Source organism: Bos taurus, chromosome 11 (assembly GCF_002263795.3).
Source record: "Bos taurus isolate L1 Dominette 01449 registration number 42190680 breed Hereford chromosome 11, ARS-UCD2.0, whole genome shotgun sequence".
Lineage (NCBI taxonomy): Eukaryota > Metazoa > Chordata > Mammalia > Artiodactyla > Bovidae > Bos > Bos taurus.
In genome coordinates this window covers 73,327,427-73,344,953 of record NC_037338.1, presented here as the reverse complement: position 1 = coordinate 73,344,953, position 17,527 = coordinate 73,327,427, and the positions used below count along the sequence as shown (strand labels likewise).

Genomic DNA, 17,527 nt, shown 5'->3' with positions numbered 1-17,527 from the left:
AAGCCAGGAGGCCTGTGGACATTTCACAATTGGAAGAAGACAAAATGAAGGTCAAAAACAAAGCTTCCGTTTCTTTACTTTGCGTGGAGGAGAAAACGTATCTCATGTGACTGTAATTGCATCTTGTTACATAATTAACATTTATGGGAATACTTCTGTTGAATCTTGGTGTATCTATGGCAGTGTTTTTCACGGGTTGCTCTCCTTGTGTGTTTGTTGCAGACCCCTGTAAAAGAGCCCAACAGTGAAAACGTAGATATCAGCAGTGGAGGAGGTGTGACAGGCTGGAAGAGCAAATGTTGCTGAGCGCTCTGCTGTTCCATCAGTTGCCATCCACCACCCTGTTTTCTCTTCTTGCTGCAAAATAAACCACTCTGTCCCATTTTTAACTCTTAAACAGATATTTTCGTTCCTCATCTTAACTCTCTAGTCCACCTGTTTTATTTGTTGTTTCATCTGTGACTGCTTGCTGACTTTATAATTTTCCTCAAACAAAAAATGTATAGAAGAATCATGTCTGTGAGTTCATTTTTAAATGTACTTGCTCAGCTCACCACTGCATTTCAGTTGTATTATAGTCCAATTCTTATCAACATTAAAACCTATAGCAATCATTTCAACTCTATTCTGCAAATTGTATAAGAATAAAAGTTAGAATTAACAATTTTATTTTGTACAACAGTGGAATTTTCTGTCATGGATAAATGTGCTTGAGTCCCTATAATCTATAGACATGTGATAGCAAAAGAAAAAAGCCAGGAAAACATTCATTTTCGCCTTGAATATGTAAATGGGATTAATTTTGTCCTGTGCCTTATGTGGAAAGGAACTTCTTTGGTTTTTCCTTTTTTTTGTTGTTTTGTTTTGGTGGAAGCATGTGCAGGAGACATATCATCGAAACATAAAGCATTAAAATGTTTGTGGTTTGCTTGGCTGTAATTTTCAAAGTAGTTAATTGAGGACAAAGGATAATACAGAAATGATCGCTTTGGTTTGCTGAGTCTCATTTTAAGTGGCCTTGATATTTAAAACTATTCCTGCCACCAATTCTTTTCCTTGGCCACTTTTTCCTCGTGTCTCTTCCTGCATGCTGCTTTATTTGCTTCTTCCCCACCACCCTGTGGTATGAGTTATTTAAAAATGAAAGGGGTAAACTAGTGGGTTTGTGGAGTTTAACATAAAGCACTGATTTAACTTGCTAAGTAAACTGAAAGATAAATCCTGACTGCCTACTATCCAATGTCAGTTAACCGTGTCCTCCCCTTCATTTTCTCAGTCCCCTAAAGCTTCTGTCCCGGATTCCTTCATTTGCTCTTGACTTCACGTTGCTCTTCTCTTCTCCCGCTTTGTTCCCTTCCTGTCTCCATTGAGTTTATGAAATGGAAGAGTTAATTGCATGCACTAGTGTTTGGAGGGTGTTGTGGTTTGTCTTTCTAACTAAGTGTATAGCCTATTCACTTTCCTAGAATAAATATCTTAACCTAAATTTGAATAGTCTCCATTTTGGCAACTCCTCTAGCAGTTTGGTAGCCCAAAATTGTTTTAAAAAGGTGGGAAGGAGGAGTGAAATTTATTAACACGTTTGCCAAATATATTGAGATTTGGCCTATGAAGAACACTTTTTCAGTGTTAAGTTGTCTTTACCTTAAGATTTAGAAGTACTTTAGGCTGTTACTGATTTTAAGTCCTGTCTTCACATCCCTTTGGGAAACTTGTATTACTCTGGATTTGAAAAAAAAGAACAACAAAGGCTTTTCATGTAAAGATAAGAAACTCTAGGCTCTCTCTTGCCCTGCCATTTTTTCCCCTTCATTTTTCTAGTTTTGCTTTACTGCTTATCATTAGGGTAGGGTAAGTTAAGTTTGCTATGCTGCTAGCATCCTAAGATGATACCTTTGTTGAAATAATTGTGAATAGCATGATTCATTTCTAGCAGAGGCTGAGTTTAGGACAGCAGCTTCCATTGAAAAGTCTTTCTGTGTCGTGGATAGCATTTTAATGACCTCTTGGCTCACGTAAACAACACAGGGACATATCTGCTGTGAACATCCATGAATTTTCAGATAGTGCCCTAAAAGCGATTTTATATGCCTCACTGGTGGTTGTTGTTAGGTTTTCCCCTCACTTGACTTTATCATTGTTTACTACTAGTAAAAGCAGCATTGCCAAATAATCCCTAATTTTCCACTAAAAATAATAATGAAATGATGTTAAGCTTCTCAAAAGTTTTAGGTTAAACCTATTGTTGTTAGATTAATTTTTAATGTGTTTGTTGTTTTTCTTTATCTGGAATGTGGCAGTAGCTTTTTTACTTTTAACCCTCTTTAATCCTTACTCAATTCAGTGACTTAAGGTTTGAGAGCTAAACACTGGGATTTTTGGGTAACAGACTGACAGTTTTGTTGTTTGCAATAAATTATAATCGGCATTGTACATAGAAAGGATATGGCTACCTTTTGTTAAATCTGCACTTTCTAAATATCAAAAAAAAAAAAGGGAAATGGAGTATAAATCAATTTTTGTATAACCTGTTTGAAACCTGAGTTTTATTTGCTTAATAATAGGGCTTTGCCCCTTTTTCTGTAAGTCTCTTGGGATCCTGTGTAGAAGCTGTTCTCATTAAACACCAAACAGTTAAGTCCATCCTCTGGTACTAGCTACAAATTCGGTTTCATATTCTACTTAACAATTTAAATAAACTGAAATATTTCTAGATGGTCTACTTATGTTCATATAAAAACAAAACTTGATTTCCAACTGCGTGACTTGGTTTTCATTTATTTATGGAGTCTAAGATGGAGGATTCCTTCTGAAAATAGTGCAATAGCAAACTGGATATTAGAGGAACAGAAATAGAGGGGAATAACTTTTCAACTAGGGAAAGCTGGGAAGGCAATCTCAAGAGCTATTGTTGGAAGAAACTGCATTTTAAAAGCAGAATCATGCTGGCGTCGAGAGAGCACACGCAACTGTAGTCACTTGCCAGCCAACACTACTAGAATGTGCCAACCACAACTGAAGTCAGCTGTTACTCAGGGGCACCAAGGTAAGGCTACCACACTGGGGAGAAATTCTTGTTTTAGCAGTGACTGTCCTCTTACCTGAAACATGTAAAGTGTTTCCCACTCTTTTTGTGAACCATGAGAAACAACTTTGGCTTTCTTTATATGTAGTATTGGTGAAAGAAATGTTTGATCATGTGTCGAGGCCTTATTAGTCAATAAATAAAGGTACACATTTGTTGACAAGATTATCTCTGCTGGACGGACATAGCAGAGGTTTTCTTATAACTGTAGTTTTTGGAAGGATCACCTAGAGTGATTTTAAATGCTTCCCGGTTTACCTCTCATCAGCACAGAATTTTATGTCTTAAGGTGGAGCCTATGATTGTGCCTTTGAGATTGGTATAGGGAAAGGACACAAGAGCCTCTGCTGTTAGGTTTACCTTGTAGTTTAGAAAGCAGAAGGAATTAGTAATCAGGCAGACGTATACAAGGGCCAAATAGTTGTGGTTTTAGGTGCTGTGTTAATAGAAGAGATTGAATTGGTGAGAATAGTTGGGATGGTTTTTGAAGGAGGAGGCACTGGAGTTGGGTTCTTAGATATGTGGATTGAATGAATGGGCTAAGGGGAGGGTAAGAAGGGATCACAAGCAAATTAGAAACATGCTTTGCTTGTGTGAAAAACCAGAAATCCAACTGGACAGTGTGATGGGGAGTCCCTGTGAGCCCTGCAGTGTGTTTGAGGAAAACAAGTATATAGATGGGCTGGAAGCAGAGGAACAAGGATTCTAAAGGTCAGATACAAGGTTGCTATTTTAATTCGAATTTGAGTTAAGATCTGACTAAAATGATGGCAGAGGGCAGGCTTTATGTACAGGGGATTATGTGAAGGAGTATTTCTTGCCTACTAGGAAATGGACTAGGTATTCGGACTAGGTATTCGTGGCACTGTTCTAGGTTCTTCGGGTTGTCATCGACAGCCTGGTGAAGTAGTACCCACTTTACAAAATAAACTGTTTCAGGTTAAGTGATTTGCTTAAGGTTGCACAGCCACTTGGTGCTGGAATCGAGTTTTGAAACCAAGCTACGGCCCAGTCTGCTTTCATCTTCTTCACCATATCACAGTTTCTCAGGATAAGGTCCTAAGCTTTGGTTGTTACACTGATGATAATGGGGGTAATAAATATATGCTAGAGCCAGCAGAAAGAATGCCAGTGTAGCCTTAATCTTATCGAGTTAATGTAGCCATTTAGCCCGACCTTCGTACCTCTCACAAAGAACAATGCCCTTGAAAAGTGCTTAGCTCAGTTTACTGCTTTTCTTCTTTAAAACCTGTATCACCCCTTATTACCAGCTTGTCCTTTTTGTTTCCTCCTACTTCACACCACCTCTTGGCTGGAAGTAAATGATAATGCAGTTGCTTTTCACAGTTATCTTAATTGGCTTTCTGGGGCGATGTACTTTGAAGGGGACTCCTGTTACTTATTAATGGCTGCAGCAGTGAATAGTAGTAATGAAGTAAGTCAAAATATAGGGGAGGAAGGAAAAGGCAGCTGGGTATAGTTTATGCCAATCTCCTAGGTTGATACGAGATCAATATGACCCTAAGATTAAGAGCCACACAGGGGATATGAGTGCTCCAAGTGAAAGTGTTCTGCTGGGACATTGAAGTCCTAAACTTCAGCACCAAGACAAAAAGGTGATGTGTTCCTGCTGCACTTAAAGAGAGAATAACAGTTACAAAGGAAAGAAAATCTGTAGCACAGAACTCAGGAACTTCTAACATTAAATGTCATTGAACTACAAAGTGATAGAGGCTCTAATGCAAGTTAAGAGAAACCCAGATATTTATGTATCTTCTGACCAAGAACACAATACTTTCTATGCTGAGGCTGTGTCCTGTACCCGCCTCCCCCCACCACCAAAAATCAAATCTCAGTCGGATCAAATGTACCTAGATCCAACTACCAATTTTATAGGAACTCTGACAGGAATATATTAAATTACATCAATCAATAAAATCCAGACTAGTAAATTTTACAGGACAACTGATCCCAGTCTCTTCAATTAGTTTCACTGAGTTGGGGGAGAGAGATGGCAGATTAACAAAAGATGGAAAGAAAGAACAAGCAGAACTAAACCATAATGTGTTTAGGGAAGTACAGACATACTATAAGGAATATTAAGGAAATGACTAGGGTTGGTTTACCCGGTAAGTCATGGAGTTAAAAATCATGGGGGCACACAACAGGGTTTGGGGGACAGTAAAATCGTATCTTGGTCATGAATGTTGTTTACAAGGGTGTTTGCCTTATTACATATCTGCATGATTGTCAACGTGGGTTTTAAAATTTGTATTTACCTATAAAGGGTGCTGTGTGTTTAAAATGCTACACAGTCTGCAGGAACAAGAACCAGTCTGAGACGCTGTGCAGCCAAGACCAGCACTCAATCAGGCTTAGCAGAATTGGTCTACCAAGGTGCTACAGTGCCTGCTGCTGAGTATCGCACTCCAAGAATTCTCACTGAAACTACAGCTGCCACCAATGCAAAATCTTTGCTCATTTCAGCCTCTGTTTCTTTGTTTCCGCAGCTTTTGCTGCAAAGCCTGGGTTGGTTGATGGAACCCAAATTCCAGGCAAGTGGGGGAAAGGGAGTGTCTTGTCTTCAGCTTCCAGAGTGGGTGTGATGTAGTCTCTCAGTCTGTCCAACTCTTGCGACCCCGTGGGCTGCAGCCTGCAAGGCTCCTCTGTCCATGGGATTCTTGAGGCAAGGATACTGGAGTGGGTTACTGTTTCCTTCCCCAGCCGATCTTTCCTACCCAGGAATCAAACCCGGGCAGGTCTCCCAAATTGCAAGCAGATTCTTTACCTACCAACTGAGCTACAAGGGTGGGCTCTAACTCAGAGGTGGGAAATTTGGGTGCTGGATAGACGAAAAGAATGATAAATGCCCCGTTTCAGTGCCATTCAAACTTTACTACACATTAGAATATGGGGGGAGTGCTTTTAAAAACACTAATGCCAAAGTTTTACCCCAGGCCAATTAACACAAGATCTCTCTGGTTTTTTTGTTTGACTTCCTGTGTGATTGCATGTGCGGCCAAGCTCATGAACCAACCGGTGCCTACACCCTTACAAAGTATGGTCTTCAGGTCAGCCACGTCACCTGGGAGCTTGTTAGAAATGCAGAATCTCAGTTCCAGGCGTGCACAACCACACACCTCACACACTGGCTATACTGAATTAGAATCTGCTTTGAAATAGCCCTGGGTGATAACTCATGCACATACCAGTTTGAGAAGGGCTGTTCTTCCAAGGCCAGCTCAAGTCACACCAGTAAGGCTATTCCCTAGTCTGGAGCAGGGAAGTGACCACCCACTTCTCCTTTCTGTAGCACTTGAGTTACATTTCCCCTGGACATGTACTGCAGACTTCCTGGCTTGTGGTTAATTGTTTCCTGTTGGCTCGTCTCCTTCCCAGACTTGAAGCTCTGTTAGGCAGGGACCCTCCTCTCCTTCGTGTCTTCACAGTACTTAGCGCATGGCTGCCCATGAGGCAGGAGCTCAGGACGTGTGGTCAGTGAAGCAGTGATTTCCTTCTGCATCTTTCTCCTGCTGCACTGGCCTCCTTGTTTCCATCCCCATTTTCAGGCATTCACATCTGTATTCCATTTTAAAGGCAACTTCAAATATAACTTTAAAAGAACTTTAAAATTCAAGCCCAATCTATTCCTGCAACTACCTCCAGATACAGGATAAGCTGGTTGACTCCCATGGATCTCTGTTGTCTGTAAAAGGAAATGAGCTAGGAAGCCCTCAGAGATGCAGTCCAGTTTAAATGTCCTGATTCTGTGGTTCCCTTCTGCCTAATTATGGCTATGAAGAAACTGTAAATTAAATGCAGAGTTGCTGGAGCCACCTTGCGACCCTTCCTGGGAACTGCATTTCTTCATTGTGACACCAGAAACTTCCCCCAAGCCCATCGGTCGGAGATCCATTTTCAAGAATTTATGGGAAACGCAGCCACACAAAATTAAATTCCCTCTCTCAACCCCCAAAACGATGGGAGTAAAGGAGTTTACAAAGTATAATTCTACAAAGACCGGGGGGAAAAAAGGCAAGAGATCTGTAAGAATTTAAAATTTTATTTATGCAAAAATTGACCTGTGTTTTAGGTGGGAGATAGAAAACAGCTAACTAGGGAAGAAATGACAATCTTAAGTGTTGAATGTCAATAAAAAGTGAGCAGATTTTTTCTGAATCCCACAAGTTGCAGAATTTAGAGGTACTGGGGACTGCAGAGAAGATAAACGTGGCAATGGGTTAAAAATGGGGATGAGTAGAAAGTCTGTATATGAAGTAATGGGATCCTGAGGTGTCCATGCTCACCCTTCACAGCCAGGAGTTGCTACCACCCTTCCTAGGGGCTTCACATGGGCAGAAATGCAGTGACAGAGCCTCCAGACCCGGTACGGGGGAAAAGTGGGGATGAGTCATAGGGTCAAATACCAGGACTTTCGTGAACATCTGCATCTTGAACAATGAGCTCCTCTCAGATTCTTTCCTTCCTTATCCCTTCCCTCTCCCAGAACTTTGGCAGCCAGGCCGAAAATTAGGAATGTCCTCTCTGGAAACCTGGCCCAAGAGAAAAGACTCACAAATGCTGTCCGTGGAGGTTTGCCAACTAAAAGGTAGGCTCATTGCAGATATTCTATGTTGAAGGTCTCCAGTCATCAAGATAGATGGACATAGGTAAAGTTTCTCGTCTACCTAGTATATATAAGATCATTCAAACAGAAATATATAGACAAATCAATAAAAATCCGCATGCCTGACACTCAGACCTAACAGATATTTGCATTCAATCAGAATATTCAGTTCTTCATGTTAACATAAATGAGAGAATAAAACAACAACAACAAAACCAAAAAAGGAAATAAAGGGAAAGCAAAGCAGAATATCAAAGAAAAAGCTAAACTCACTTTAATTAATATTCTTGGATAGGAGATGACATTGAATCCAAAAACCACAAGATGAGGGTTCACTAAAAAGGAAATGAGATAGGATTCTCTAAAATAAAAACTGTCAACTGAAATAAAAGATTCAGGAGAAGAATTAGGTAAGTCAAGGAAATCTCCCCAAATTAAAAAACACACACACAAAAGAATGAGAAATGGAACACAGGAGGAAATGATAAGAAATTTAGAGGACCAATTTAAAGGCCAAAATCTGATTAGCTGGAACTCTAGAAAAAGAAAATAGGAAAACAGAAGGAAAGTGATTATCAGAGAAAAGATATAAGAGAACTTCCCAGAATTGAGGGATTTTAGTCTCCAGATTGGCCTAGCACAAAAAACAAGAAATTATCTGCACTGATCATGACATTTTGAAACTCCAAGGATAAAAGAAAAATTTTTTTTAAATCCAGAGGAGAAAAATAGGTCACATATAAAAGAATCAAGAACCTGAATGTATATAAATGTTCCTCAAGTAATATGGAGACCTAGAAAACAACTCTGAGTGAAAGGATATTCTATGTAGAATTCTACACTCATTCTAATTACCTGTCAAATGTAAAGTGATGTACCCAAATAGGCAAACAGCTAAATGTTTCCTTCCCTTGTTTGACTTCTCAGGAATCTATTGGAGGACATACTCTAGCCAAAGGAACAAGTGTACCGGGAAAGAGGGAGATCCTGTGGGGCTGTGCCACTGGCCTAGGAAACAACGGATCTCGAGTGGACCCCAAGGATGTGGTTTCCAGAAACACAATGGGAGAAATAACATTGACAGGTGATGGACACTACAGAGCTGATGGTCCATGTGAAGACTAAGGAGAGCCCTTCTAGTTAGGGAGCAGGCTCTGAGAGCAGGGATAAAATCTGCCTGGTTTACCACTGGATCTCCAGTGCCTGACTCTTCCTGGACCATAGTAGCTGCCCAGTCAATCATGCTAAAGGGCTGAATGAATGAACACATAAATGAGAATTGATCAAGCTTCACATATGTGCTTTGAGCCAGGCAACACAGCAGACACCTAGAAATGCAGGATAATATTAAATGCATAGCCTGGGACTTCCCTGGTGATCCAGTGGCTAAGATTCCAAGCACCCAATGCAGGAGGCCCAGGTTCGATCGCTGGTCAGGGAATTAGGTCCCACACGCTGCAATTGGGAGTTCAAGTGTCTCAACTAAGACCTGGTGCAGCCAAATCAATATTAAAAATAAATAAATGCACAGTCAAATTCTCAAAAAAGCAAGGGCAACTAAGGGACAAATAGGTCACTTAGAAATCATATTGCAGGGCTTTAGTTTACACATACAAAAGAGGCAACATGACAGCTCATGATCACACAGCTGATAATAACTGAGTGGGGTTGCAGGGAGCCTGGGTAGCCCTCCTCCCAATCCAGGGTGTGTCCACTCTATCCTGGTGCCTCTCCACTTCCTTGAGGACTAGAAGAACCAAGTACAGGGCTGTGACGGTGTTAAAACCTCCACTGCTAGGCTGTGATAAATCCAGTGAGATGCACAAGGCAGGGCTCAAACAGTCCCTTGAGTTTCCCCTTTTAAACCAGTGACAGTAATTAAAGAGAATAACACTGACTGGAGAAGTCTGAAAGAAAATGCTTTCTAGAGAAGTGGAAAACTAGAAGAGGGGAAATCTCTTTTCATGTTTCACACCAGAGTAGGGCAAACAACAGCTTGAAACATGCTGGAAGGTCTCTAATAGTTACCCAAAAGTAAAGCACCCTCCCTTGATTCCAGTCTCCACATCCCTCTCCAGCTCCCATCCATTTCTCTATTCCCTTTCATAGCAAAACTCCCTGAAGGGCTGTCTACTCGTCTCTGCTGCTTCTCCTTGAATATATTAAGTCAACGCTGCATCCCCATCCCCTGTCAGGATAGTTCTTGCTGGGGTCACAGCAGTGCCGAACCTGAGATGTTGATTCATTCCTGTCTCACTCCTTCCTGAAACATCTTCACTTGGCTCCCAGGACACCACTTTCTCCCTCCCTCCCTTGTCCTCCTCAGACTTGCTGTGTCCTCTTCATCGTCTTGACCTCTAAGTCTTGAAGTGTCTCAGAACTCAGTTCTCAGACCACTTCTTTCCCCTTTACCTACACTGATGCCCCAATGAACTTCATCCAAGTTCATGGCTTTAGACACCCTGATGTCTTGATGACTCCAGTAGCTCCACAACTCCAAACTCATCCACTGCCTGTTCAAACACGCGCTGCTGTAACTGTCCTAAAGGAATCTCTGGATTTCCCTGCCCAACTCTTCCATGGCCTTCCCCATTTCAGAAAACAACCAAGTCATAACCTCCAGTTGCTCCAACCATCCTCGAATTCTCCTTCTCTCACACCTCAAACCCAATCCATCAAATCCCACTGGTTGAACCTTCAAAATACACCTAGAACCCCCCTGCCTCCCCCATCACCACAGTTCTACCGAGGCCAGCATCCATCAGCTCCAGCAGAAAGAGCCCTGCTGGGTCTGCTTCTCGCCTGCCCATGGGCTCTTCTCAATGCTGTGGATGGTGACCTCTGAAGACATTTAGATTACATCATGCTTCGTTGCAAAATACTTCAAAGGCTTCGTATCTCACCAAAATAAAAACGCAAATCCTTAAAATCTCCCCCATCGCCCCTCCTCCCATTCTGACCATGCTCTGCCTCAGGACCTTTGCATTTGCTGTTTCTTCTGTTTGAGAAACTCATCTTCCATAAGTCAAAACAGCTCACACCATCATTTCTTTCTGGTCCCTGCCTGAATGTCCCCTTATCACTCATGCCTTCCCTGGCCACTCTGCACAGAACAGCAACAACCACCCCAGCCCTGGATTCCCTACCCTTTTCTCCTTGCTTTCTGTTTTCTTCCATAGTTCTTCCCAGCACCTGACATGTTAGAATTTACTTGTTCAGTAGTTTATAGCCTGTCTCCCCACTGGGCTAGAAGCTCCGTATAGGCAGGGACTCCTCTTACTCCCTGCTGTGTCTGCAGTACAGTAAGTCCCCCCCACACGAATGAGTTCCATTCCAAGTGCGTGTTTGTAAGTCCAATTTGTTCGTAAGTCCAACAAGATTAATAAGGGTACCCAGCTAGTACAATCAGTTATATTGTACTGTACTGTTATAGGTTTATAATACTGTTACAGGTTTTCACACAAATGATATGTAAAAAACAAAGACAAGAAATGAAGAAAGTATTTTTAATCTTACAGTACAGTGCCTTGAAAAGTACAATAGTTCCAGCTACCGCACCGCTGCCTTTATGCTTGCTTCTGGACATCCTGGGTTTGAAATAAAGATACTGCACTACTGTGTTCTATCCGGTACTGTACGGTATACAGAAGCTCAACCACTTGTAGAGGACGCACACATGTGACAATGTATGCCAGAAATGTGAACTTACAATACTGGACATGCGAATGCGTGTCCACATCTTTGAAAGTTCGCAACTTGAAGGTTCATATGTAGGGAACGTACTGTACCTTGTGGACTTGGCACGTGGAAGACACTCAGTAAGTATTTGCTGAATGAATGAACCTGATCTCTCGTGCCCCTATTTTCTGCTGGGAAGTTCTCAGTGAGAAAAGGGGACTGCAAAGCAGACATTCTTGTGGTATTTCCTTAGGATCATGGAGGGATTCCTAGGGTCCTCAAAGATGCTAGTTTCAGCCCTCAAAGGGAAAGGGCTGGACACAGTGCACCGTAATTCCCTGCTATGCCATCCACTTTTTATAATCTGATTTCAGTTAATTCTGACTTTAGATACAGCCTCCATGAGGTAGGTGTTATTGTCCCCATTTGGCAAGTGAATGAATATCGAGCTGGCCAAAAAGTTCATTCAGGGTTTTCCATCGCATCACGTCTTATGCCTAAGTGAAAGTGCTAGTCACTCAGGTGTGCCTGGCTCTTTGTGACCCCATGGACTGTAGCCCACCATGCTCCTCTGTCCATGGAATTCTCCAGGCAAGAATACTGGAGTGAATTGCTATTTCCTTCTCCAGGGGATCTTCCCAACCCAGGGATTGAACTGGGGTCTCCTACATTGCAGGCAGACTCTTTACCGACTGAGCCAACAGGGAAGACCCAGTGAAAGTGTTAGTCACTCAGTTGAGTCCAGCTCTTTGTGATCCCATGGACTGTAGCCCACCAGGCTCCTCTGTCCATGGAATTCTCCAGGGAAGAATACTGGAGTGGGTTGCCACTTCCTTCTCTAGGGGATCTTCCCAACCTAGGGATTAACTCAGTACAAACTTTTGACCAACCCAATACAAACTCAGCAAATTATGCAACTTGTCAGAATCATGCTAGCAGAGAGAAAAACTCAGGCCCTATCCCAGGTGGGTCTGATTCCCATGTCTGGGTGCTTACCTTCCCTGGGAGTCCATGTCCTAATGGAGGGCAATTTTGCTCCTTGATATCTGTTGTAAAAATAGAGCAGTACTTTAGAAAATAATACGAGATGTGTATATACTATAATATTACCACTGAATATGGGTATCTTGTACCTCATAGAGGTATATTATATACAACTGATTAGAGTTTACAATTCCTTTTTTTAAACTGATTAAATGTCTTTATTAAAATTTGAATTCCCATAATATTGTAATGACTGTAATGAAAAGTGCTCACATAAGTAGCAAATAGAATAGACTCTGGTCATTTATGAAATAGCATTATATGAAACAAGTCTCAGTAAGATTGAAATATTAAAAGCATCTTCTCTGACCACAACGGAATGAAACTAGAAATCAGTAATAGAAGGGGAACTGGAAATTTTACAAATATATGAAAATTAAACAATGTATTCTGTTTTTTAAATTAAGGTATAACTGATATATAACATAATATTCAAGTGCACAACATAATGATTTGATGTATGTATACATTGCAAGACTATTACTACAATAAATCTAGTTAACATCCTGTACCAGACATAGCTGCAAGATTGTTTTTCCTTGTGATGAGAATTTTTAAGATCTACTCTCTAAGCAACTGTTAAATATACTATACAGTGTTATTAACCACTGTCATGATCATGTACATTACATCCCTGGACTTATTTTATAACTAGAAGTCTGCACCTTCTGACCACCTTCACTCATTCCACTCTACCTCTCAACCCTCTGTTTCTGGTAACCATCAATCTGTTCTCTGTATCTATGAGCTCCTTTTTCATTTGTCTTAGATTCCACTATTAAGTGAGATCGTACAGTATTTGTCACTCAGCATAATGCCTTTCATGTTGACAAGAATTGCAGGATTTTCTTCTTTTTATGGTTGAGTAATATTCCATTGCCTTGGAAACGAACAGAGATCATTCTGTCGTTTTTGAGATTGCATCCAAGTACTGAATTTCGGACTCTCTTGTTGACCATGATGGCTACTCCATTTCTTCTAAGGGATTCCTGCCCACAGTAGTAGATATAATGGTCATCTGAGTTAAATTCACCCATTCCAGTCCATTTTAGTTTGCTGATTCCTAGAATGTCGATGTTCACCCTTGCCATCTCCTGTTTGACCACTTCCAATTTGCCTTGATTCATGGACCTGACATTCAATATGCCAGCAAATTTGGAAAACTCAGCAGTGGCCACAGGACCGGAAAATGTCAGTTTTCATTCCAATCCCAAAGAAAGACAATGCCGAAGAATGCTCAAACTACTGCATAATTGCACTCATCTCACATGCTAGTGAAGTAATGCTAACAATTCTCCAAGCCAGGCTTCAGCAGTACGTGAACCGTGAACTTCCAGATGTTCAAGCTGGTTTTAGAAAAGGCAGAGGAACCAGAGATCAAATGGCCAACATCCGCTTGATCATCGGAAAAGCAAGAGAGTTCCAGAAAAACATCTATTTCTGCTTTATTGACTATGCCAAAGTCTTTGACTGTGTGGATCACAATAAACTGTGGAAAATTCTGAAAGAGATGGTAATACCAGACCACCTGACCTGCCTCTTGAGAAACCTATATGCAGGTCAGGAAGCAAGTTAGAACTGGACATGGAACAACAGACTGATTCCAAATAGGAAAAGGAGGACGTCAAGGCTGTATATTGTCACCCTGTTTATTTAACTTCTATGCAGAGTACATCATGAGAAACGTTGTGCTGGAAGAAGCACAAGCTGGAATCAAGATTTCCGGGAGAAATATCAGTAACCTCAGATATGCAGATGACACCACCCTTATGGCAGAAAGTGAAGAGGAACTAAAAAGCCTCTTGATGAAAGTGAAAAGAGGAGAGTAAAAAAGTTGGCTTAAAGCTCAACATTCAGAAAACTAAGATCATGGCATCTGGTCCCATCACTTCATGGGAAATAGATGGGGAAAAGGTGGAAACACTGTCAGACTTTTTCTGGGCTCCAAAATCCCTGCAGATGTTGATTGCAGCCATGAAATTAAAAGACGCTTACTCTTTGGAAGGAAAGTTATGACCAACCTAGATAGCATATTGAAAAGCAGAGACATTACTTTGCCAACAAAGGTCCATCTAGTCAAGGCTATGGTTTTTCCTGTGGTCATGTATGGATGTGAGAGTCAGACTGTGAAGAAAGCTGAGTGCCAAAGAATTGATGCTTTTGAACTGTGGTGTTGCAGAAGACTCTTCAGAGTCCCTTGGACTGCAAGGAGATCCAACCAGTCCATCCTAAAGGAGATCAGTCCTGGGTGTGCATTGGAAGGACTGATGCTGAAGCTGAAACTCCAATACTTTGGCCACCTCATGTGAAGAGTTGACTCATTGGAAAAGACCCTAATGCTGGGAGGGATTGGGGGCAGGAGGAGAAGGGGACAACAGAGGATGAAATGGCTGGATGGCATCACCGACTCAATGGATGTGAGTTTGAGTGAACTCCAGGAGTTGGTGATGGACAGGGAGGCCTGGCGTGCTGTGATTCATGGGGTCTCAAAGAGTCGGACACGACTGAGCGACTGAACTGAATATTCCATTGTATTGCATGTGTGTATATGTCTATCATTCTCTTTGTCCATTGACAGACATTGGGGTTATTTCCACGTCTTGGCTATTGTAAATAATATTGTAAGGAACACGGGGGTGTAGATACCCTTTCCAGTTAGTGTTGTTCTTTCAGATAAATACTCATGATGGAATTGCCAGATCATTTGATAGTTCTATTTAAAATATTTTGAGGAAACTTCATACTGTTTTCCACAGTGGCTACACCAATTCATATTTGCACCAACACTGCTTGGGGCTTCTCTTTTCTCCATACCCTGCTAACATTTGTTATTTTTTCTTTTTGATAACAGTAATTCTAATAAGTGTGAGGTGATATCTCACTGTGATTTTTATTTGTATTTCTCTAATTAGTGATGTTGAATATTTGTTCTTTAGAAAAATGTATTTTGAGATCCTCTGCCAATTTTTAAATTGGGTTATTTGGGGTTTTTTGCTATTGAGTACATGAATTCTTTGTATACTTTGGATGGTAACCCTTTATCAGATGTGTGATTTGCCAATGTTTTTCCCATTTGGTAGGTTGAATCTTCATTTTTGTTGATGTACAGCATAGTGACTATAGTTAATAACACTGTATTATATATTTGAAAGTTGCTAAGAGACTAGACCTTTAAAGTCTTCATCACACGAAAAAAATATCCATAACTATGTATGGTGATGGATGTTAACTAGATTTATTGTGGTGATCACATAATGTATACAAATATTGAATCATCATGTTATATACCTGAAACTAATAGTGTCATGTGTCAATTATACCTCAATAAAAAACAAAAACAAAACCATAAAACAATATGGTCTTAGCATAAAGATAGATGTATAGACTAATGGAACAGAGTAGAAAGTCCAGAAATAAACTCTCACATATGTGACCAAGAATTCAACTTTCTGACCTCATGGACTGTACTCTTTGTGACCCATGGACTGTAGCCCCCAAGGCTCCTCTGTCCATGGGGATTCTCCAGGCAAGGATACTGGAGTGGGTTGCCATGTGCTCCTCCAGGGGATCTTCCCAGCCAGGTATCAAATCCAGGTCTCCCGCATTGCAGGCGGATTCTTTACCAACTGAGCTACCAGTGAAGCCTTATGTGCCAATTATACCTCAACAGAAAATTAAAAAAAAAAAAAAAACATAAAACAATATGGTCTTAGCATAAAGATAGATGTATAGACTAATGGAACAGAGAGCCCAGAAATAAACTCTCACATACGTGATCAAGAGTTCAACTTACTGAGAAGGCATTGCTACCAGCTGTTCATTCACAATGTGAGTAACTGGGTGGGAGCTTTCCCACAAGTTCTGGAAACTTCTTGGCTTGACCATAAGCCCAGTTGCTGTCTTCCATCCCTGCTGCCCAGTTGGTGGTGAGAAGACTGATGAAAATGCCAGCAAAGCAGGTGGTAAGGGTAAATCTATAGTTCATGATAGGATAACTTGCCTGACTATACAATATCAACCATGTTGTGCTGCCTTCTTCAAAATGTCAGATCTTAAGTCTGGAGAAGGAAACTCAGGTCTTTCAGAACCATAAATATTGTCTAGGCTCTCCTGCTCTGCCGAGCTCTACTGGCTCTCGTCTTCTACGAGTTCTATAGTTGTGTGTTTTACATTCAGGTCTATGAGGCTATTTTGAGTTAGTTTTTGTGAAGGGTGTGAGGTCTGAGTCTAGGTTCTCTCCTCTTGCATGTGGATGTCCTGTTGTTCTTTGTTGAAAAGACTGTTCTTTCTTTTGCCATGTAATTGCCTTTGCTCATTTGTCAAATATCAGCTGACCATATTTGCCTATGTCTGTTTCTGGGCTTTCTATTCTCTTTCACTGATCTATGTGTCTTATTGCTGGGACTGCAATTTCAGTGGAGTTATTGGACAATCCGTCTCAGCAGACAAAGGCAAAGCTGTCGGAGCCTCAGCTAATTCGTTGACTTGATTCACACAAAAGAGGTTGGACAGTTTCTACAGTTTTGCTTCATTATTTGCTGTTGCTTGGGCCCAGATGATACCAAGCCCATCTGAAATGTTTATTCAGGCTAGTGTGGTTCTGAATGGTATGAAAGACAAGTAATACAAAATCTCTCTATTGAATAAAGTAATTTTTAAAGGATTCTGAAGCTTTTCATGTTGTGAACATAAACATCACCATTTAAAAGCAAGAAATGAAAAGGCTAATGAAACTTCAGTTTAAAAACATCTTTGTGACTGTGAAGCTTAATTAGAAGAAATTAACAAAATTTAAAATATGGAATGATGGGACTTCTCTGGAGGTCCAGTAGTTAAGATTTGAGCTTCCAATACAGGGGGTGTGGGTTCGATCCCTGTTCAAGACACGACTATCTCACAAGCCTCTCAGCCAAGAAATCAAAAAACAGAAGCAATGTTGTAGAAAATTCAATAAAGACTTTAAAAATGGTCCACATTTAAAAAATCTTTTAAAAATATGGAATATTGAAAATAACGAAACATGTTATTTGTTACTTTTTTCTTAAGCTTAAAATACTATTTAAAATACCATTTATAGGGCTTTCTTGGTGACT

The 17,527-nt window shown here is 40.8% G+C and overlaps 1 protein-coding gene and 1 long non-coding RNA gene across 2 annotated transcripts in view; one reads left to right on the top strand and one right to left on the bottom strand.

The window, feature by feature from the left end:
- RAB10 (RAB10, member RAS oncogene family) overlaps positions 1–1,486 on the top strand; it is a 65,355-nt gene extending 63,869 nt beyond the window's left edge. The window contains exon 6 of the mRNA NM_001101288.1: positions 223–1,486. Within this exon, the coding sequence (NP_001094758.1) occupies positions 223–306 (84 nt within the window). The 3' untranslated portion in view covers positions 307–1,486. The remainder of the gene's footprint in view (positions 1–222) is intronic.
- LOC132346607 (uncharacterized) overlaps positions 1–17,527 on the bottom strand; it is a 37,605-nt gene that overhangs the window by 9,835 nt on the left and 10,243 nt on the right. Inside the window, exon 2 of the long non-coding RNA XR_009496498.1 lies at positions 12,387–12,436. This is a non-coding gene — a long non-coding RNA (uncharacterized lncRNA). The remainder of the gene's footprint in view (positions 1–12,386; positions 12,437–17,527) is intronic.